The sequence below is a fragment of the Physeter macrocephalus genome, chromosome 14 (genome assembly GCF_002837175.3).
Source record: "Physeter macrocephalus isolate SW-GA chromosome 14, ASM283717v5, whole genome shotgun sequence".
Classification (NCBI taxonomy): Eukaryota; Metazoa; Chordata; class Mammalia; order Artiodactyla; family Physeteridae; genus Physeter; species Physeter macrocephalus.
Genome location: NC_041227.1, coordinates 122346844 through 122367418, shown reverse-complemented (window position 1 = coordinate 122367418; position 20575 = coordinate 122346844). Strand labels below are relative to the sequence as shown.

General features: G+C 49.9%; 2 protein-coding genes across 2 annotated transcripts in view; one reads left to right on the top strand and one right to left on the bottom strand.

Annotated features, from left to right (window-relative positions):
* Positions 1–20575, top strand: part of TBCD (tubulin folding cofactor D) — a 130952-nt gene that overhangs the window by 62459 nt on the left and 47918 nt on the right. The gene's annotated exons all lie outside the window — the stretch shown is intronic.
* ZNF750 (zinc finger protein 750) lies at positions 1364–11460 on the bottom strand. Its single transcript, XM_007125580.4, has 3 exons — positions 11242–11460; positions 3781–5402; positions 1364–3640 (listed from the first exon to the last, which is right to left on the bottom strand). Exons 2-3 carry the CDS (start codon positions 5220–5222, stop codon positions 2971–2973), a joined length of 2112 nt encoding a protein of 703 aa, XP_007125642.1. The 5' UTR covers positions 5223–5402; positions 11242–11460; the 3' UTR covers positions 1364–2970.

Below are 20575 nucleotides of genomic sequence, written 5' to 3'. Positions count from 1 at the left end.
GGGTTATTTCCATTTTTTCACTATCATGAATAATGCTGCTAATGAATATTGGGTGCACGTATCTGTTTGAATCCCTGTTTTCATTTCTTTTAGGTGTATGCCTAGGAGCGGAATTGCTGGGTTACACGGTAATTCTGTATTTAACTTTTTGAGGGTTTATCGCTTTTTGTATGTAAAGGTTAGAAACTTCCAGCTCTGAAGTCGGGTTATAAGTGAATGGAGAGAGGTACTGTCATTGAAAAACCACCAAGACTGTTTTTTTTCTTCTTTTTGTTACAAAGATCTAAGACCCCATTGTGCTTGTAAGGATAGTTACAGAGAGCCTGCATGGTTTCTGCGGCTGTGTGCGTGCAGGTGACCTTTTGGAGGAATTGCATTAGGCGGGAGGAGTCCACAGGGCTGAAGGCACACAATGTGGCTCCACTGTGAACATCTGCAGGCAGCACTGGGCTGCCGGCCTGTGTGGTTGCAGGAGACCGGACAGTTGTTAACCGTCTCTGGTTCCTCTTCTTGTCTCTTAAGATGGTGGCGGACAGTTTTGGGTGAGCTATAAAACAGTGTCCTCAGAATCTTTGGGCCCCGGAAGGTTTGTGTTCTTGTGTGTAAGGCAAGAGGCAAGAGCTTGTCTCTAGGGCATGAGGCTTTGGGCCCCAATCCTGGAGGCTTCTGAGGCCTGGCTCTGCTTCCCACAGGGTATGGACTTGCTGGAAAGCAGGGGTACCCTGTTTTTGGTCTTTGTCAAAGCATATTGGTATATTAAAAAAAGGAGAGCCCAGGCATGCCAGTGAAGGCTGCACAGGCGTGCGTCGGTTTCTGGTCGTGACAGTGCACGCATTGGGTTAGTGGTGTGTTGCTGTCTGCAGGCACACCTCGGACGGGCGGCAGGGGCTCGTGGGCCATCCTGGATGGTTTAGGGGCAGTTTGTAACAGCGGCCTCCTGTTTGCCTTAAAAGAATATGACAAGCTCTGCATCCCTCTTGTGAGTTGATATCAGTGACTTTATATAAATTTAACTTGCTGCAAGGCAGGTTATTTGCCATCCTGAATAGTGTCATTTTAAAACAAAGCTACTGTATCACTGTTTTAAATATGTCTGGTGGAATCCAGTCATCATGGTACCTTGGAATCCACCATCCTCCATCTAAAATGCAGGGATTTCATTCTTTGTCTCCTTGAACTCGTATTTCCATTTACTTTTCCTAGAGAATTTTTCCTTAATGTAACACGTTTCTGTGCTTGAGAATCTTTTGCTGATCTCCCTGTCAAGTATCTTCAGCGAGAGGATGTCTGTGAATGCAAACTTTAACTCTTATATTTTGTTCTGCCAAAAGGTAGTAAGTATGTAAGTTTTCTAGACTGAGTTTTTACAGGATTAGTTATTAGTACAAACTTGATCAAAACAACTGAAAATAACATTTTATTGGAATGCAACTATTAACAAGATGTGTTTTTAGTTCAGGCTATCTTTCGGTGAGTAGTGCTTATATCTAAAACAAGGCAAGGTTCCAGATCAACTTTATTTTTATTTATTTTTTTTTTTTGCGGTACGCGGGCCTCTCACTGTCGTGGCCTCTCCCGTTGCGGAGCACAGGCTCCAGACGCGCAGGCTCAGTGGCCATGGCTCATGGGCCCAGCAGCCGCTCCGCGGCATGTGGGATCTTCCCGGACTGGGGCACGAACCCGTGTCCCCTGCGTCGGCAGGCGGACTCTCAACCACTGCGCCACCAGGGAAGCCCCAGCTCAACTTTTTATTTAAAAAAATTTTGATTTTTAGCTCTGAGCACTGAGAGGCCTTGTTGTACGTGCACGTCACTGGGAACGGCAGGCGTTAGCTTTAGCAGTGCTTTTTCTTTGAATGCTCATTGGATGGCTCTGTTGGGACCACCTCTGTTTTGGTCAAAGTGTGAGTTGAAACTGCCCATCTTGTGGAGAGAGGGTTCACCCAGTCAGCTCAGCTCGGCGCCACTGTTTCCAGGCCCTTTCTTGACTCCCTGCCCCGCTCCCAGGCGGTGCATTGCTGAGAAACACCCTCTGAACAGTTGGGAAGGGGCCTTGTGAAGCCAGGTCTGTACGCTTGGTCTCTAAAGTTGCCCCCAGATGCTTGCACTCCCCTGGGCTCGATGACTACCAGTGGACAGCAGACACATGCACACGCACTCACATGCACACACAGATGTACCCTCGTCCTTAGTTTTAATTGCTGCCTCAGCTCTTTTCTCTTTTTCGTTGAGTTTATTTATTGTGGCAAAATATTGTATAACGCAGAGTTTATGCTTGTCTTCTTTTAATGTATACTTAAAGTTCACCTATGAGTTTATTGGAAAATTAGCAACATATACATCATTTTAGGAAGCAGAAAACGAGTCTGAATGAGTTGTGAAGACAGAGCATGTTGAGTATAGCTTCCCCAGCAATGCATTCTCCCCAATGGAAATAAATTACTTGTATAAATAGCCTCTTGCTGTCTGTGTATTATTCAGTCATAACAAATCACAGTGTTTTTACACACAGAACTTTAATGCTAGTACTGGAAATGTCTTTTTCTGGCATTTTCCCCCAGTAATTGTTATTTACTTCAAAACACACAGTAGATTTAATAGAAAAACAGTTAAAACAATTTGTTCTAGTGCTGAGATATTTTTAAGAAAAGTGTTTTAAAGAGATTTCCTCTAAGATGCTAATACCTAAAAGTTACCTTTTAGTCCTATGCATTTCATCAGGTCCCACAGTGTGAGTCATTCAAATATTTTACAACCAGAAGTAGAAGCACCTTTTAGTGTTCATGCTTAGTATTTACAAAACTGAATTGAGTTGCAGGTTTAGTTTAATTTTTTTTTTTTGAGAAGAAGAAAACTGCATTGTAAAAATGTACCAGATGAAAAAGCAAGGGCCAGATGGAGGTTTGCTGCCGTCTCGCCTGCGCTGGAAGGCATGCTTGTGGCTTCAGCCTGTGGCTGGCCAGAGGTGGCTCTAAGACACCCGCGTTCTTTTCCGGAGTGTGAACACTCTGGCTGTGTCGCTGGGCTTTGCCTTCTTGGTTCCCTGCTGGGCCTTCCCTGCATCCCTGGGGCTCGTCCTCTTTTGCCCTTTGGGTCTGAGGTTGCACTGAGCTTCCTGGCTCTCAGGGGCTCTGGGGGTGGGTGCGTCTAGCTGGCAGGCAGGCTCCTGGGCAGCGGGCTCGACGTTCCCGGGGCTGTAGGCCGCCAGCTGGCAGAGGGCCACGGCCGCAGTCTGCTTCTGCTCATCACTGTCAGCTGAGCGTGCGTCCTGGGCCTTCCCGGCGGGGCTGGGCACAGGGGCCTCCGCAGAGCTGGGGTCGGGCCCGCCCCCGGAAGTTGCTGTCTCCGACTGCGGAGCAGGAGTGGGGGTGGGGGCAGCCGCGGGTTCGGCCCCTCTCGGGCGGCTGCGGACAGAGGGCCTCGAGGTCAGGGCGTTGCAGGGGTCCTTCACCGAGAGGTTGAGGGGCGCGTCCTGTGGCTCCACAAATTCTCCATAGGCAGTGGTGTGTGTAGTGGCCGGCTCAGCTTCTGGTTTCGTGGAGAGGTTCAGAGGGGCTGCCCTGGAGCCGTCCTCTGGGCTGGAGGGTGCAGCTTCCAGGCTCCCCATCTGAGCCAGAGCGTCTGCGTTCATGGCCTCGAGGCTGGAAGAGACAGAGAGAGGGAGTCACAGGGACCTTGCTGAGGGCCATTGCCCGTGGGGGGGTTTGGGCAAGTACCAGCTCCTCTGATTAAGTACAACCAGAGACATTACTTCGGAGGTTTTGAAAATGGACTCGCTTACCTTTCTGGAGATGCAGCTCTGTTTTCTGGGGCCTGGGAGTGTGGGCGCTCCGTGTTCTTCTTGACAGGCTTGAAGGCTGTGAGGCTCTCTTCTGGTGGATGGAGACTTCCTGGGGCGCCGGAGGCCGGCATGTCCAAGAGGCTGCACAGCCCGGCACAGGGCTGGCTTGTCTGCGTGAAATTGGTGGGGCTCGGCCTTCCCGGGGAGCCCATGGCCGCGCTGCCTGCACGTGGGCTCATTTTGGTCCCTTCCGTGTCTCTGTGCCCGTCTTTGGAAAGATCTTTAGCCTCGGGGGTCGGACTCTCTTTCTCAAACTCTGTGTGTTTTTTGTGGGAGTTGGAAGAGTTTAACTTAGATGGACTCCAGGCCGGGTAGGCCAGGGCAGCTTCTTCCAGTAGGTGTGAGCTTTGATCTTGTGAAATACCAGCAACGGGTGGGGGTCTGAGGCCGTAGGAGGAAAATGCAGACTCTGGTCTATAAAATCCATAAGGAATCGGCAGATTGGAGTGATACTGCTGGAAGAATCTGTAATGGTCGTATGTGGATGGAGCCGGGTTCAGGTGCTTAGGGATCGGCCCTGGGTGAGGCAGGAAATGTCTTTGGTCTTGGGCCCCGTAGACGGACAGCAGGGGGCTGTCACACTCGGGCGAGTTCCCTGCGAGTAGGTACGGGGAGTAGATGGTGGCCAGTCCGTGCTCTGTGTAAAAGTGAGGCGGGTATTCTGCGATGGTGGGGTGCACGTACGGGGAAGTGGCACCAAACCCCTTTGTGGATGGGATTTTATGTGGAAACTCAGGTGTGAGGAAAGGTGAGCCAGCTTTCCACGGGTAGCCAGGGGCATGAAAGGCAGACTTGGTGTGGAAGGAGGCAGCTTTGGCAGGGGGCTGGGTCAGGGTCAGCGCTTCAGGAGCCTCGGTGAGTTCCTGCCCTTTGAGTCTGTGCTCGCCAACTGGAATGAATGCTGAAGGCCGGGTAGCGCCTTCCAGCACAGGCTGGGTGCCCCCGGTGGCTTCTGGAGCTTGACTCAGGGGTGCTGCTTCCTTGTGGAGAGTGGGCTTCTGTCCGGGGCACCTGTGGGGCCCGCACGCATGCAGGTCCACATTTTCCTTGATGTCATCCTTGGCGAGGCCATGTTGGAGCTTGGCGTCCAGGTGTGAGAGCCCACTTGGGACGGGCTTGGAGGAGGTGGGCTTTGCCATGGGGTCAGACTGATTGGTTGGCTTAGGGTCCGAAGAGTTTGGTTTGGAACACTTGGGAATGCGATCTTGCTCGGACACTAAAGTGATGGAGTTTTTACAGAGACCGTATTTCATGTGATTAAAAAGATGTGACTTTTCGTTGCAAGTAAAGGGACACTGGAAACACTTGTACTTGAAGGGCTTTCCTGGGGGCCTGGGGATGTAATGAGGCTTTTTTGGTTTTCGCTCTTTGAGAAGGCTCATTTTCCCTCTGTGGTTTGGCGTCTGAGCCCTGCTGGCTCCTGCGTAGTTCAGCTTTGGTGATTTTTAAGGAAGCAGGTCACTGCTTCTCCTTCGCTTTCCTTTCTGAGTGCTTTTACTTGAAGCCGGCTCCACGGGCTGTGGGTGTGACCAGGGAAGTCTCGCTCATTTGGGGACCGGGAGCTGCAATGGAGAAGCAGAGCCTTAGTGTTGGGACAATGGCTAACAGGCTAATGAAGAACCAGCCTGTGCTCCCCGGGGTCACGGAGGAGGTGAAGCAGAGGCCTCTGCAGGTGCAGAGGACGTAAGTGCTCTTGCGCGGCAGGTACGGGACGGGCATCAGCCACCCTCCTCACTACCCCGGGCGCCACTCCTACGGCGTTCTCTGTTTTCTCAAGTCTGGTCCCAGGCGAGTGTGGTTGCAGGAGTGTTTAGTGTCATTTCAGAGAATACCTGTAATTCTTTGGGTTTTGGGAACCTTTAGCCTGTGATATGAGGCCTCAGGTGCCAGGAAGGTTGTGGACCCACCAGGCTGAGTGACCATTGAGATCCCACCCCCATCCATGTGCCTGGAGTTTCGGGACTGAGTCCCATCACTGTGCTGGCCTGACTGCTCTAACGTGAACCTGAGGAGGTCCGGGCTCATGCGTGTGTGTGACATTCACATTTGTGCTCACTGAGAACAAGGCATGTGTGATTGTAACCTTCAGTCCATCTGCCCTGTTTAATCACAGTGTTCTGTTCTGTGAGGGAATATTTAAAAGTGAAGAACATTTAAAAATGCCGCCCCCCCACCCCCGACCCTGTTTCTAAATTCACAAATGAAAAGACAGCTTTCTGGGTAAGTAGCATTTGTGTTGGCCCAAATACAAACATAAGTGCTGTCTTTATGTTGATTTGAATGATATTAAGATGCTTTGAGTCAGTGAGTGAGCAGATGTCCTCGTGCACTGCTGTCTTCCACTTGCCCACCTCACAGATGGCGTGGAGTGAGTTCACGCACTAGCCCATCCCTGCCTGTCCTGGCCTTAACCGAAGGCAGAAAAGCTTAGCAGCCCTCCTGGTAAGAGGAAACCAGAGTGGGACTTCCCTGGTGGCGCAGTGGTTAAGACTCCGCGCTCCCAATGCCGGGGGTCTGGCTTCCATCCCTGGTCAGGGAACTAGATCCCACATGCATACTGCAACTAAGAGTTTGCATGCCACAACTAAGGAGCCCGCGAGCCGCAGCTAAGGAGCCTGCCTGCCACAACTAAGACCTGGCACAACCAAATAAATAAATAAATAAATAAATAAAAAAGAGGAAACCAGAGTGAGTGGTGCCTAATTTTACAGATGGTTGGATCCTGGGAGGAACCTATCCCAGCCTTTAACCTGTACGAAGGGGCTTCTGGATATCTTCCGCAGGGTCCTCCTGTCCTTGCCTATCCCCCAAGCTTAACCCCCCGCCAACCCCGGGTTTCCTTCAGAGGCTGCTCTGCACACCCCTGGGCTCTCTCTCTGCCTCATAACCCGAAGCTGAGAACAAAGACGTGAGGTCTGGGAGGATCTCAGCAGGGCCGGGCGCGGCTGCGTGTCCAGGACCAGCCCATGGGGTGACTGTGTCTTAGAGAAAGCCTGTGGGTGGGGAGGGCTGGGGGAGTGGGTGTGAGGAATCAAGGCCTGCACTTTAATTTTCATAAAAAATGTAAAAAGGATTTAGCTTCTGGATATTTTTAAACACTTAAAAAAATAAAGTTAAAAGGAAATAACTTTTCACCTGCAGTTTTGCTTTAAGGAATAAGTAAATATGGACAGTTCTGAGTCTCGTGAAATTGCTTGTGTAAAGCATCGCCTTCTAGACATCGGGTTGGTTAAAACATTGAGCTGGAAAGCAGCCCTTTAAAAATAGAGAAATACACATGGGAAATCTAAGAGACTTGTTTTCACAAAATAAAACGTAGCTACTCTCCTTGCCATCTCATGCATCAGATGAGGTAATGGGTAGCTCGTGGGAGGAGGGTGTAAGGGGGGAGGAAGTGCGGTTTTAATTTCACTTGGATATCTTAAATTCTAAAAAACCTATCTGATCTTATTCTCAGCAAACTGGTTCCTCTACTCATTTTTTCATATTTCTTAAAAACACAAGGAACCACTCTCCCCCCAAGAAGCTGCTCAAAGGCATGTTTCTTTACTAAGAGGTGCTTTGGGTGGCTTCCGGCCTTCTGTTGTGGGGAGAGTTTCTGCAGAGCAGGGGTGCTCAGGCATGTACTTTGGAGGAGAAATGAGATTTTTGGCTGCCCCCTAATTGGAGAGGGCATCCCCAGGCCCTCTTTGGGGGTGCTCATTGGCAGGGTGTCGGGTGGACAGAAGCCACGCTGGCGGCACCTGGTGCCTGGCTCTGCGGCTTTGCAGCTTGCTTGCCCTCCTCCTCTCCCACCGTGAGCAGTTGTGTGAACTGCACAGCAGTGTGAAAGCCCAGCACAGTTAAACATGTAGTCACAGCTTTGCATCTTCCTAATTTCCCCTCTTAGTAAGGGAGAATGCGAGATAATTCTGTATGAGTTCAGTTCATACCTTGTGGGGCAGGTATGCCCTGGGCTATAAAAGCACGATTTCCTGCCTCCCGTCAGGAAGCGATTCCAGCCAGCTCGGGGCCAGCCTGATAAGTCAGGGCGGCCTGTGCTGGCACGTCCCATTATGCTCCCTGGTTCTGAAGGCGTGAGAACCTCTGCAAGTCAGGTTCCCATGATTATATAGGATATGTTATGGCAAAGATCTGAAAACTGATGATTTCATCACTAGCTGGAAGCATCGTGATCAAAATGATGACAGTTGCAAAACGTTTATCAAGTGTGAGCCCAGAGTCCTGGTGGTACCAGGAGTGGATGCAGACACACATCTGCCGCACCCACGACACGCGAGCCCAAACCAGCTGAAAACCCCCTCGGATTTAAGATAATGATGGTGTTAGCTTCAGAAGCAGTATTATTTAATATTGCTCATACTTTTAGGCAAAAGTAGAAATAAACCCACTTTGGTTAAGTTTTCTCAAAGGTTTATAGGAGGCAAGTTGTATGTAAGTTATCATAGCATTACCCAAAATAATAGTTTGGGAAATAATTGCTCTTATGTTAATATATACTTTTTTTCCATCAAATGATGTTGTGCCCCACAGGTTTGGTCTGAACTTCTTGTTCTGTGGTCAGTTAGCTTACAAGGACAGTAAAGAGGTTTTCAGGGGATGGTTTCCTCGGTACTGGTGTTCCGGGAGGTGAGAGTATTCTAGGGTATAATTGTTGCAAGGGAAGCCTGGATGGAGTCACAGGAGCAGTAGTTTTAGTAACTGAGTAAACTGACCTCTCGGGGTTACACAATTCGCTAGTTAAAACAAGGGAGCGCAGCTGCTTCAGATGCTGAAGGAGACAGGCTAGTTCACTCGGTTATAAAAATGCAATAATGTCAGAGAAGTAAGCGGGATAAGATTGAGGCTTCTGTAAGCTTCCAAGGGGGACAGCCTCTAGGAAGGTGATGTCAGTCTGTGAGTTCTGTCCTGCCCAGGTGAGGTTCACAAGGATGAGGAGCTAAAGCTGAGTGCCCGGGGCTTTGTCGGTCTGGCCATCTGCAGAGATGGGGTTTGCCCGTCTCTGGTCAGTTTATATCTGCCAGGCCTGGTGCAGGCTGGCAGCGGAAAAAGGATGTTGCTGCCTAAACAATATAATCCAGAATTTAACTGTTTGTAGTAAGTTCGGATTAGCAATCAGAGGTGAAGTTTTTTCTAAAGGTGATAAGATTCGTGTCTCACCGTCCTTGTCCTGGGAAGGCTGGTACAGTCTGGGGGGTTGCACAGGGAGAGGTTAAAAAAGCACAGCCCTGGGTTCGGCTTTCCTCGGAGAACTGCACTGTTAGCATGTTAGCTAAAAATGCAGATGTTAGCCTAGTCCCAGAAGGATGTGTGTGGGACAGTGTTTTACACCCTTCTTTCACTTCCCACTTGGTCAGCAGGAGGTGCTGGGAGACCTGCATGTCAGGTCAGGGTCAGGGTGCTGTCCTCGAATGCAGGAGGGCGCCCCTGCCTGCCTGCCTGCCTTGCGAGCAGCTGTTGGCACGAGGCCTGCCCTCAGAGCTGTGCCCTCAGCGGAGTCGAGTCCCAATGCTGAGGGGAGAGGGTGGGGAGCAGCGCCACAGAGACACCACGGCGTCTGGCCTGAGCCTGCTCCATTTCAGAACACGCTCCTGTGACTCCCCATGCGCTGTCACCCCTGCCTGTGCCCCAGGAGCCTGTCACCCCTGCAGAGGCCCGGGACCCGGCTCTGGCCTCCCCTCCCACAGGCCTGGGAGGCTGGACGGTGGTGCCCACACGGCGCTCTGAGCAGCCCGTGGTTTTGTGTCCACGGGGCTTTATCTGCTTGTTTCTGAAGCACTGAGGTGCCAGGGCATGTCCCCCAATAGCCTCCTAAGTGTGGACTGTGGATGTAGTTGCCAGCGGTTAGGGTGACAGTGAATGGCTGGCATAGTTAATAATTTTCTAGGGGGCTTGAACTCAGAAATATAGGCAAGAGAAAGATTTTTTTGAACTTTGATAGGACACAATAGAGGTAATTATAGCTTAACTTTATAGGGCATTGCTGTGACGTGCCGGCTAGCTATGCATGTCACGTGCACTAGCTTCTGCACTGGAATAATCTTCAGCCCTCCCCGGTGGTGTCCAGCTGCCTGGCAGGGAGCCCCACCAGGTAGCGCGTTCTGAAGGGCATGCTATAATTACGATATTGTGATGTGGCATTATTGCATAACTCAGGGACACGCCATTGTCGCCTACCTACTGGGGTGTCGCAAGAACGAGATTTGTGAGTTTTACTCCAATTGAGCTTTTCCAGTGATTAACCACCACTCCCTCCCAGACTTTCGGTTCTTTAAAATGAAGGATAAACTTCAGGGCAACCATGACCTAGGGAAAAAGACAGTTTTCTGGCATATAGTTTGGAAGAATGGATCCAGGAAGACCACCAGGGGTTCTTTCTGGTTTCAGCCAGAGATCCTGGGTTACAGACAGAGCGCTTAGCAGTGAATGCACAGCTTTAACGTTTGGGGCACCTCCCTAGTTCCAGAACCCCCAACCACCAGCCTGCCTCCTCACCTAAAAGCACCACGTTAAAGCATTGCAGGGACTTGGCTAATACAAAATACAAATCATGATAACAAATGTAGACAGGTTTTGATTGTATTAAGTCTGATGTTGGTCAAATTTGACCAATAATTTGGTCAATAATGGTTTTCATGCAGATTTGTGAGAAATGTTGTAAGAGTAAGAAAACCCCTTTTGTATATACAGGGATCCTCTTTAGTTAAGGTTTTGTTTTTTTTTTTTTTTTTTTTTTGGTAAGCTTATGTCAAAACAGCATTTATTTTAAACCCTAATAAAAGGTTTTAAAATTAAAGAAATTATAAATTAAGATCAGCAATTATATATATGCATATACATGATCCTTTTATGTTGAAACCTGTAGTTTATTTTTAAGGTGAAGAACAGATAAGCAATAACATCAATTTGAGTTTTGGTTTAAAGTTTATGAATTTTGGGACTTCCCTGGTGGTCTAGTGGTTAAGACTTTGCTTTCCAATGCAGGGGGTACGGGTTTGATGCGTGGTCGGGGAGCTAGGATCCCACATGCCTCGCGGCCAAAAAACCAAAACATAAAACAGAAGCAATATTGTAAGAAATTCAATAAGGACTTTAAAAATGGTCCACATCAAAAAAAATCTTAAAAAAATAAAGTTTATGAATTTTACAGTAGAAATGAGAACTTCATATATCCACATAAACTTGTTTACACTCTTAGAATAAACTGTAGGCCTTATTAAAACTTCTGTAACAATGGTCTCCTTTCCAGCAGTGCACCTGCCGGGTCCTGAGTAATCCTCAGAGAAAAGAGCAGGGCAGAGAAACTCTGGGCAGGTGATTCACTGAGCAGATAGTTTAAGATACATCTGAGAGGAGTATTGAAAGAAAACTCGCATTTGAGAAGAAATAGTAGGTACTTACCAGAGGTGGGGAGGTGGAAGCCGTGGCTGTGGCTGCCTGGCCGGAGCAGGACCTGTTCTCACGCTCGCTCTCGCTGAAACTGGAGCCGGCTGTTCCAGTGGGAGGGATTTAATGTAGGAGTCGAGCCCTCGGGGCGTAGAGATGCACCTGATATTCCGCCCGCCCGCAGCTACGATTCATGTGTTTGCACCCACCCAGCCGGCCTGCCAGTGCCACCTCCGTGCCTCAGGGCAGCTCCCTGCCCAGGTTTTGTGAGTGCCATGTTAGTGCCGCCTGGCTCTCCTTGGACGCTGGGGTTGCACGTGTTCGAGGTTAGGATAGAGGCCTCCCAGGGGAGCCACAGCCGGTGCAGGAGGCAGCAGCAGATGCTGATATTTAGCCTGAAATGCATCTCCTCTGACAGATGCCGACAGTCCCCGTGTCCTCCCCGTGAGGGTCTGGCGGAGCCTTTGTCACCCTTCACCCCGGGGCCTGGGAGGCCTGCCCGGGTCCTCCTGGAAAGCAGGAGGGGGGCCGCGTCAGCTGCCTCCGGGACCTGCCAGTGCACGCCCGGGACAAGCCCTGAGCACTGCTGGCCCCGCCGCGTGGCCGCGTGCTGCCGCGGGAATGGCCTGCATGCCCTCGCTCGGCCCTTTTCTTCTCTTTTCAAATAAGTAAGGCACTTAATTTGTGACCCAGGGCATCCCCCTCCCCTTCAGCTGCTTGCTATTGAGTCTGTGGCTGTCTCCCTGCCCACGGAGGGGGCTGCGTGCGGTGCGGGTGTGGGAATAGGGAGAGGGGTGTGCGCTGCATGGGCACGGGTGCCAGGGTGGGCCTGCCAGGCCAGATGCTGTTTTAGTTTTTTCTTCTTTTAAGGCTTAAGATTTTACTTGGCTTTACCTTCATAGTGAATTGAAAAAAAAAAGTGTTTTAGTTACTTTTGTCCAAATTAGACATCCACATAATTTAGAGAGTGAAAAAATAGTTCTGAATCTTGTCACAAAAAACAGCAGTTCCTGCTGCTCCCCTCGCCTCTTGCTGGTAATGAGCCACCCAAAGCAGATGGCTTGAAAAAGCTACCATTTTATGATCTCGAGATTTTGTGGGTCAAGGGTCTGGTTTGTGCCAGGCGAGCCTTGCGTCCTGTGGCGTTAGTGGGCACTCACCTGTCTCGTATCCCGGGGGAGCGGCGGGGCCCTCCTCTTTCCTTTAGTTTCACGCCAGAGGCCTCTCCAGGATGGTGATCAGTCTTAACTCCGCGTGGGACTCAGAGCGCAAGGCAGAAACTTCCAGTCTGCTGAGAGGCTAGGCAGAGAACCGTCCCAGCACCGCGGTGTCACACTTGGCTCCCCAGGTTTGAGGGAGGGGATGGGCCCCACCTCTCAGTGGGAGGGTGTCAGCTGGCTGCTCCCCTCCCATCCTCCCTGCCAGGAGCCCCACTTGAACCTTTTCTTAGCTGAGGATTTTGGTATTTACCTCATTGATTCCAAATAATATTACTCTATTGCCAGTTTTGTTCCTTCCACCCCCCTCACTGCTCCCAGTTTTGGGTGTTGTCTGTTGACTTGCTTTTATGGGAAATGAGAATGTAGCTCTTTGGCCCCTCTACTTCCATGCCTGCCTTCCCCGTCACCCGAGATTTTCTCTACTTCTTTCCTGAATCGGAAGCCAGGCTTCCTGGATCCCATGTTGTCCTCTCTCTTGGGTTGATCTTTTGTTTGGGTATGAGGCACAGCCCTTTTGTAGGCTCCTGAGAAAGAATGCAAGAGAGGGGAATCTTTGGAGACCCTGAATGATTGAAAGGGTCTTTCTTCTACCCTTCTTCCTGGTTGATAGTCTGGCTGGGTATAGAAGCCTAGGCCAGAAAGCATTTACTGTCAGTGTTTTGAAAGTGATCTCACTTTCAGTGCTGCTGCTGAAAAGTTTGATGTGATTCAGATCCCTGACTCTTTCCCCCCAACCTTTTTTTGTTTGTTTGTTTTTTGCGGCATGCGGGCCTCTCACTGTTGTGGCCTCTCCCGTTACGGAGCACCGGCTCCGGATGCGCAGGCTCAGCGGCCGTGGCTCACGGGCCCAGCCGCTCCGCGGCATGTGGGATCTTCCCGGACCAGGGCACGAACCCGTGTCCCCTGCATCGGCAGGCGGACTCTCAACCACTGCGCCACCAGGGAAGCCCCCAACATTTTAATATGAAAAATTTCAAACATACAGATAAGTTGTAAGAATTTGACAGTGAATGCTCAGACACCCAGTACTGGTTATGCAGTGAACATTTTCCTCTGCCCTACCACTCATGGCTCTCCACGTTCCCTCCCCTTATCCACGCATCGATCCATCTCAAGTATTTGCTGCATTTCAGAGTCAGTGACAGACATCACTCACTTTACCCCTGAACACCTCAGGCTTGTTATTAACTGTTCACACTTCTTCTTTTAAAGGTAGAATTCACATGTGATGAGGGCACAGATCCCAAGAATACCATTCCTTGAGTCTTGAGCATACCCCCTGCTGGGAAGTGGAGGATTATGATCACCCCACCCGGAAGCAGCCGCTGGCTGGGATTTTCTTCCTGCATAGATTAGTTTTACCTCTTGTAGAATTTTGTATAAATGGTGATTCCCTGATTCTCCACATGCCACTGCTTCTCTCCTGCAGGCTCTTTTCTCTGTCCTCAGCGTTCTCATTTTCCTTAGCTTTCTCTCCGACCCTTCTTTTAAGTATTTCTATTCTGCTATTATTATTTTTGGGTTCCAAGAGTTCGTGCTTGTTCTCTGAGTGTTCCTTTCTTAGTATCTTATTCTTAGGTAGTAGTTGCAATAGCTTCTCTTATTTCTCTGAGGATTTTAATGATGGTTTTTTGGGCAGGTGATGTGGTTCTCCCTGTAGTCTCCATTTCTTTCACAAAGGTTTTCTGTTTTCAGTGTGACCCCTCCTTCACCTACTTGCCATCGCCAGAAAGAGTTCACTCTCTTGCAGGGGTGGGTGGGGGGTGGTTAGGCACTTATTGAGTGTTTACTAGGTATAAGGCCTTGTGCTAAATAAGCATTTTATCTGCGTTAATCCGTTTAATCACTGCAACAACTCTTCAAAATGGGAACTGTCAGGAGCCTGATTTGCAGAGTCAAGCAGCACAGAGAGGTTAAGTAACTTGGCCGAGGTCACCCAGCCTGAAGGACAACAGAGCAGAGTCCTAGAGGCAGTGGAAAGGTTGCACTGGGAGAGGGATGCTCGTGTCTGTGAGTTGGATTGGGGACTTGTGCTCTGTGGCTGCTGCCAAGACACTCGAGTCTTGGCTCTGTTCTTTCGTCCTCCTGTGACTTGGAGCAGTTATCTGACCTGGGCGTCAGCCTTCCCCTCTGTAGAAGGTACCTTGGAGGCCTCTACTCGTGGGTTTTCTTCAGTACCTGATGGGTTAATTACAACATCCCACCGAATTGCATTTGTATGCTGGGAATGGTATGCGTCACAGAACAAAACATCTTTGATGACAGTAGCAGATCGCTTATACTTTTGACCTTACAAGTAAATACAAGTTAGTTTTTTGTTTTTTTTTGTTTTTTTTTTTTTTTGCGGTACACGGGCCTCTCACTGTTGTGGCCTCTCCCGTTGCGGAGCACAGGCTCCGGACGCACAGGCTCAGCGGCCGTGGCTCACGGGTCTAGCCGCTCCACGGCATGTGGGATCTTCCCGGACTGGGGCACGAACCCTTGTCCCCTGCATCGTCAGGCGGACTCTCAAGCACTGCGCCACCAGGGAAGCCCTACAAGTTAGTTTTAATTTTAATTTTTAACACTCCTTTTGGGGTGCAGCATCCAGAGCAAAGGAAAAGGAAATGAAAACTCTACAGAAAATTCAAGGCATAATTTCAATTTCTCTAATTTTGGTTGTCGTTAGAGACAGTAAGTCCTAAGCAGCTGCCGAGATGGCATTCGTTAAGTTCTTGAGATGAACACGTGTTCTGAAAGGTCCTGTCCTCATGGCCCCGGGGAGGTCCCCTGAGAAGGGGAGCGGGGGATGGTTCCTGAGGCTGAGGGGCACCTAGCTGCCCAGACCATCTCTCGGGGTCTCCCCGAGATGTGAGCTCCACCTTCGTGGTCACGTGAGATGTGGTGGGGCTCAGGCCAGCAGGCAGGGTGCTGCTCCTCTGGGGGCCGTGGGTGGTGGGACTGCTGGAGGGCAGGGCACCTGTGTCTTTCATGGCAGCTTCCACTCATGCACGTGCACACGAGTACACACACTTGCTCGCTAGGCCTTTGTTCATTGGTTGGAGAACGAGGACGGGGGACAAGGACAGACACTGTCCCCTGCTGCCCCCCGCCCTGTGCTGACCACCCTGCCCCGCACCCCCTCCTGCTTCGTGCCTCAGGCCCGTGTGCTCATCAGGGTCCCTCGACTATAATTCGTTTCCGGTTGGGGCCCCACAGGGAGCAGCCTGTCCAGGGGTACTGGTCCTGAGGTGGCCCCACTTTGGGCCCCTCCTGCTTGGTTCCTCTCCCTGGGACTTGCGTTGTTCCCATGTCCTCCTTTCTGCCTGCATCTTGGTGCCGAGCTCTGCTGCTGGCATTTGGCCTCTGTGTCTTGGTCAAGGCAGGATCTTTCTGAAGATGGAGGGGAGGCCCTGCCCCGGAGGGTCCTCCTGCTTTCCCGGGCTCTCTTCTGGCCCTGCAGCCTGTCTGCTCGTCGGCTCCCGCCCCCGCCTTGTGCTGCTCAGAGGTGCCGGCGGTGGCGGGGGGTGGGACTGTTGTCCTGATACAGCCCGCGTGTGCTGGCAGGCTGCCCCCACGGGCCCCGCAGGAGGCTGGCGCCTGGGACCTCGCTTGAGCTGAGCTTGGTCTGTGCGGGGCTGGGCTTGAGCCCACCAGGCCCTCAGGGTCCTCCCCTGTTGCACATGTGAGAGCCGGGCCCATGAGACCAAGCGTGGGGAGCATGGGGCACCCGCCAGCTGAGCCGGAAGCTGGAACCATGGTCGTCTTTCTCAGGTGATGTACTTGGTTTCTCATTAAAAAAAAAAAAACCCTGAGGGTATCGATCGATTTTTGCTTATCAAGCAGTTGAAAAATAGAAATGAAAGTAGAGTTTATTTAGCTGTCTGGTGAGGCAGGCCAAGTTGTGTGAGAAGTGTTTGGGGAAAGTTTTATTGTTGGACATTTACCTTCCTTTGATGATGAAACAGAGGAATTCATTTGTAACTTGAAGTCTGAGATGTGTAATGCATTACTTGAATTTTAATTTGCTTATTATTCTGGTAATGCCACTATTTGAATATTTATGGAACTGGAGCTACTTTATGTTTCAGAGGGGAGCACACCGGCCCCGTTCCCGCCAGGCTGTCCTGTGTTTGGTGCTCAGGATGGTGGCGGCGGGGCTGCCGGTTTCAGTGTGTGTGGCCTGTGGGCAGCTTTAGTGCCTGCAGCTCCCGGGACTCCTCCCTGATGACGCCTTTCCCCAGGGAGGTGTGGAACCTAGCAGAGCTGAGCTGGACCCGGGGCTCGTCCTGGCTTGGGAAGCCCGCGTGGGGGCCGGGGAGGGGGAGGGGTTCTGCTTTGGACAGGGTCTTGGAGCCCAGCATGATCTGGGCTGTGGCTTCTGTGTCTGAAGTGAAACTTGAAACCGTGAGCTCTGGCTTGTCTTGTCTTTGGCTGGGAGACTGATTCAGGTTTGTGACCTTGGGCCAAGATTCGAGGGTTCCCACAGCTTTCCTCACCTCTTCCCCTCTGTCTGCCTGACAGTATCATGCCTGTGTTTCAGGGTCCTCACTCATCCCTCCTTGGGCTGGTTACGGTTTTCCAGGGGCAGGTCATGTGGCACTTTACCTCCTTTTATTGAATTTTTATGTATGTATGTATTTATTTATTCATTAAATTAAAAACATTTTTTTTTTTGGCCATGCCACGTGGCTTGTGGGATCTTAGTTTCCTGACCAGGGACTGAACACATGCTCCCTGCTTGTAGAAGTGCAGAGTCCTAACCACTGACTGCCGTGGAATTCCCTGAATTTGTATTTAAAAGGTGCTTTTTTTGTGTGTGGTACACGGGCCTCTCACTGCTGTGGCCTCTCCCGTTGCGGAGCACAGGCTCCGGACGCGCAGGCTCAGCGGCCATGGCTCACGGGCCCAGCCACTCCGCGGCATGTGGGATCTTCCCGGACCGGGGCACGAACCCGCGTCCCCTGCATCGGCAGGTGGATTCTGAACCACTGCGCCACCAGGGAAGCCCTAAAAGGTGCTTTTTACCTGTCATCTCTGGATATGTTCACAACCACGTGTAGAAGTTACTTGGTTAAAGTAAACAAGGACAAGGAGAAAAATTAGCCCACAGACTTTTTTTTTTGGTCTCATGCTACAGATAACATCAGTGAAAACATAGCATTAAAAGAGCTGTGAACAGACTAAAGACAGTGAGGGCAGGCCCCCTTTCATTCCCTTGTTCTGCTTGACTCTGGCTGCCGGCCCTCATGTGTGTGGTGTCGCAACGCTCCGCTGGCTGGGCTCGCTTCCCGAGCTCGGCCCCCAGGGTCTCCGTCGAAATCCATCCACGGCATGAATCTTTTTCCCTTTTGTTTCCAGACATTGTTTCGGTTCTTTTTCAAATCTTCCTCTTTTCTTCACTATGGTTTCCATTCCTCTTTTTATGTGTTTAATATTCTAGGCCTGTATTTCCGATATTGCCTTTTAGGTTCTGTTTTTTGTCCAGAGTGCTTGGGCTTCTGATCCTTTTGTGGTGTCTGCAGACTCTCCCTCATGTGTGTGCTTTTCTTGTGTAATTTTACAGTGACTGCCTTTTACTCTACCTGTTTTGAGGCAGCTGGTTACGATGCTTGTCCAGGACTCAGGGGACGGCCTGGAGCAGGCTTCCTGTGAGTCCCTCAGCATGGGCTCATCCCCGTCAAGGAGGTGCGCATAGCCCTGGGGCTTTGACTCCTTGTGAAACTTGAGGCTGTGAGAAGCAGAAATCAGTAGGGTTGCAGGGATAAATGGACGAATCTGGTGTCATCCTGAGAGCTCAGAACACCTCTTTTTTTTTCTTTCTTTTTTCTTTTTTTTGGTGGTACGCGGGCCTCTCACTGCTGTGGCCTCTCCCGTTGCGGAGCACACGCTCCGGACATGTAGGCTCAGCAGCCATGGCTCACGGGCCCAGCCGCTCCTCTCCCGCTGCGGAGCACAGGCTCCGGACGCGCAGGCTCAGAGGCCACGGCTCACGGGCCCAGCCGCTCCGCGGCATGTGGGATCTTCCCGGACCGGGGCACGAACCCGTGTCCCCTGCATCGGCAGGCGGACTCTCAACCACTGTGCCACCAGGGAAGTCCCAGAACACCTCTCTTGATTCTGACAGTTCATTTATGAAATAGAATAGTGGGATGAAATAGAATAGCAGGGATCTTTGTATCTAAGACTTAGACAACAGAAAAATAGGCCTGATTCCGTGGGCTTGTGTAGGGCTCTGCAGCTGTGGTTGAGGGGATGCAATCTTAAGACACAGAGGAACATTTACAAATGCTGCACGTTTACTAGTAAGGCCATAAAACAAGTCTCAAGAAATTTCAGAGAACCACTGGTGTACAGACTACATTTTTTGACCACAAAACAATGAAATTAAAAGTCAGATACAGAAGGATAAAGGTATGACATGAATTTTTAGTTTGAAAATATATGGATTTCTAAATAACACATGAATCAAAGAAGAAATCCAATAGAGATTTTATAATAAAAATTTAAAGATAGACATGTACAGTAACAAAATTATTATGTATCAGAACTCTCAAGATGCAGCTAGCAGTGTACTTACAGGGAAGTTTAAAACCTTAAGCAGGAGTTGTGAAACTCTGGCCCGCGGGCCCAAGCTGGCCTTGGCCTGTTTTTGTATGGCCTTGGAGCCAAGAATGGTTTCTCCTTTTTTCAACATTGTTTTTAAAAAAAGAAAAGGGAAGCAGCCAGTGGTCTGCAAAGCCTGAATGCTTGGGCTCTGGCCCTTTCTAGAAACTGCTGCTGACCCTTCCTCCCCCACCGCCCCAGAATATTGTAAGAGAAGAAAGACTCAAACTGCCAAGGAAGGAGCGAGGGGAGGGGTGGGGAGACAGTGAGGGGAGCATGAGATATGAGTGAGGGAGAAGACACAGGTCTACAAGGATCAACAGCCAAAAGGCCTACCAAAGAGAGAGACTGAGAGACTTCCGGCTTATTGACAGAGCAGGAGGGGAAGCATATAAATAATAGTGAGACACCCGGATGGGGCCTGTGAGACAGGTCCTGTGGAGAACAAAAGCCACATGTCCAGAATATCTTTTGCTGATAACTTTGATAGCTCAGACAAAATAGACAGTCCTAGAAAAATATAACTTACCAAAATTGACCCCAGTAGAGGTAGAAAGGTAACTTATCAGTGCTTTGGTATCCTTATTGATGAATTGGGATAATAACTACCTATCTTGAGGTTTTAAAAATAGGTCTGTTGAGATACAATTTATATTACGTATGGTTCACCTATTTAAAGCGTACAAATCAATGGCTTTTATTTTATTCACAGAGCGTGCAACCATCACCACAATCAATTCTAGAACATTTCATTACCCCAAAAGGAACCCCATGCCCCTTAGCTGTCACTTGAAACCCCCATCCTCCTCAGTGCTGCACAACCACTAATTTACCTTCTATCACTATGGATTTGCCTATTCTAGTTGTTTCTGATAAATAGAATCATATAGCATGTGGTCCTTTGTGACTGGCTTCTCTCACTTGGCATGATGTTTTCAAGGTTCATCCATGTTGTAAGCATGTCAGTATTTCATTTCATTTTTTTGCTGAAGAATACTCCACAGTATGGTTTGCTTGGGCTGCCATAACAAAGTACCCAGACTGGGTGGCTTAAACAACAGAAATTTATCCTCACAGTTTTGGAGGCTGGATGTCCTGAGATCAAGGTACTGGCAGGATTGTTTCTTTCAAGGCCTTTCTCCTTGGCTTGCAGATGGCCACCTTCCTGCTCTGTCTTCGCATGGTCCGCCCTTTGGTCTGTGTCCTGATCGCCTCTTCTTATAAGGACAGCAGCCCTGTTGGATTTGGGCTCACCCGGGTAGTCTTATTTTACCTTAATTACCTCTTTAAAAGCCCCATCTCCAGATACAGTCCCATTATGAGGTATTAGGGCTTGGGACTAAAACATGTGAATTTGGGGTACACAATTCAGCTCATAAGGACGGACCACATTTTGTTTATCCATGTGTCAACCAATGGAGATTTGGCTGCTGTGAGTACGCTGCTGCTTTACGTTCCTGTTGGCAGGTCATGGGTTCCAGTTTCCCCACACCCTTACCAGCACCTGTCATTTTCCATTAAAAAAAAAATTATGACCAACCTAG

What these genes read in the sequence shown, in the direction of transcription:
- ZNF750 (XM_007125580.4), bottom strand. Translation starts at nt 5,222, where the DNA reads ATGAGCCTTCTCAAAGAGCGAAAACCAAAAAAGCCTCATTACATCCCC. An exon ending in AGAGCTGCATCTCCAGAAAG is followed by an intron (nt 3,641 to 3,780) that starts GTAAGCGAGTCC and finishes TGTCTCTTCCAG; the next exon opens with CCTCGAGGCCATGAACGCAG.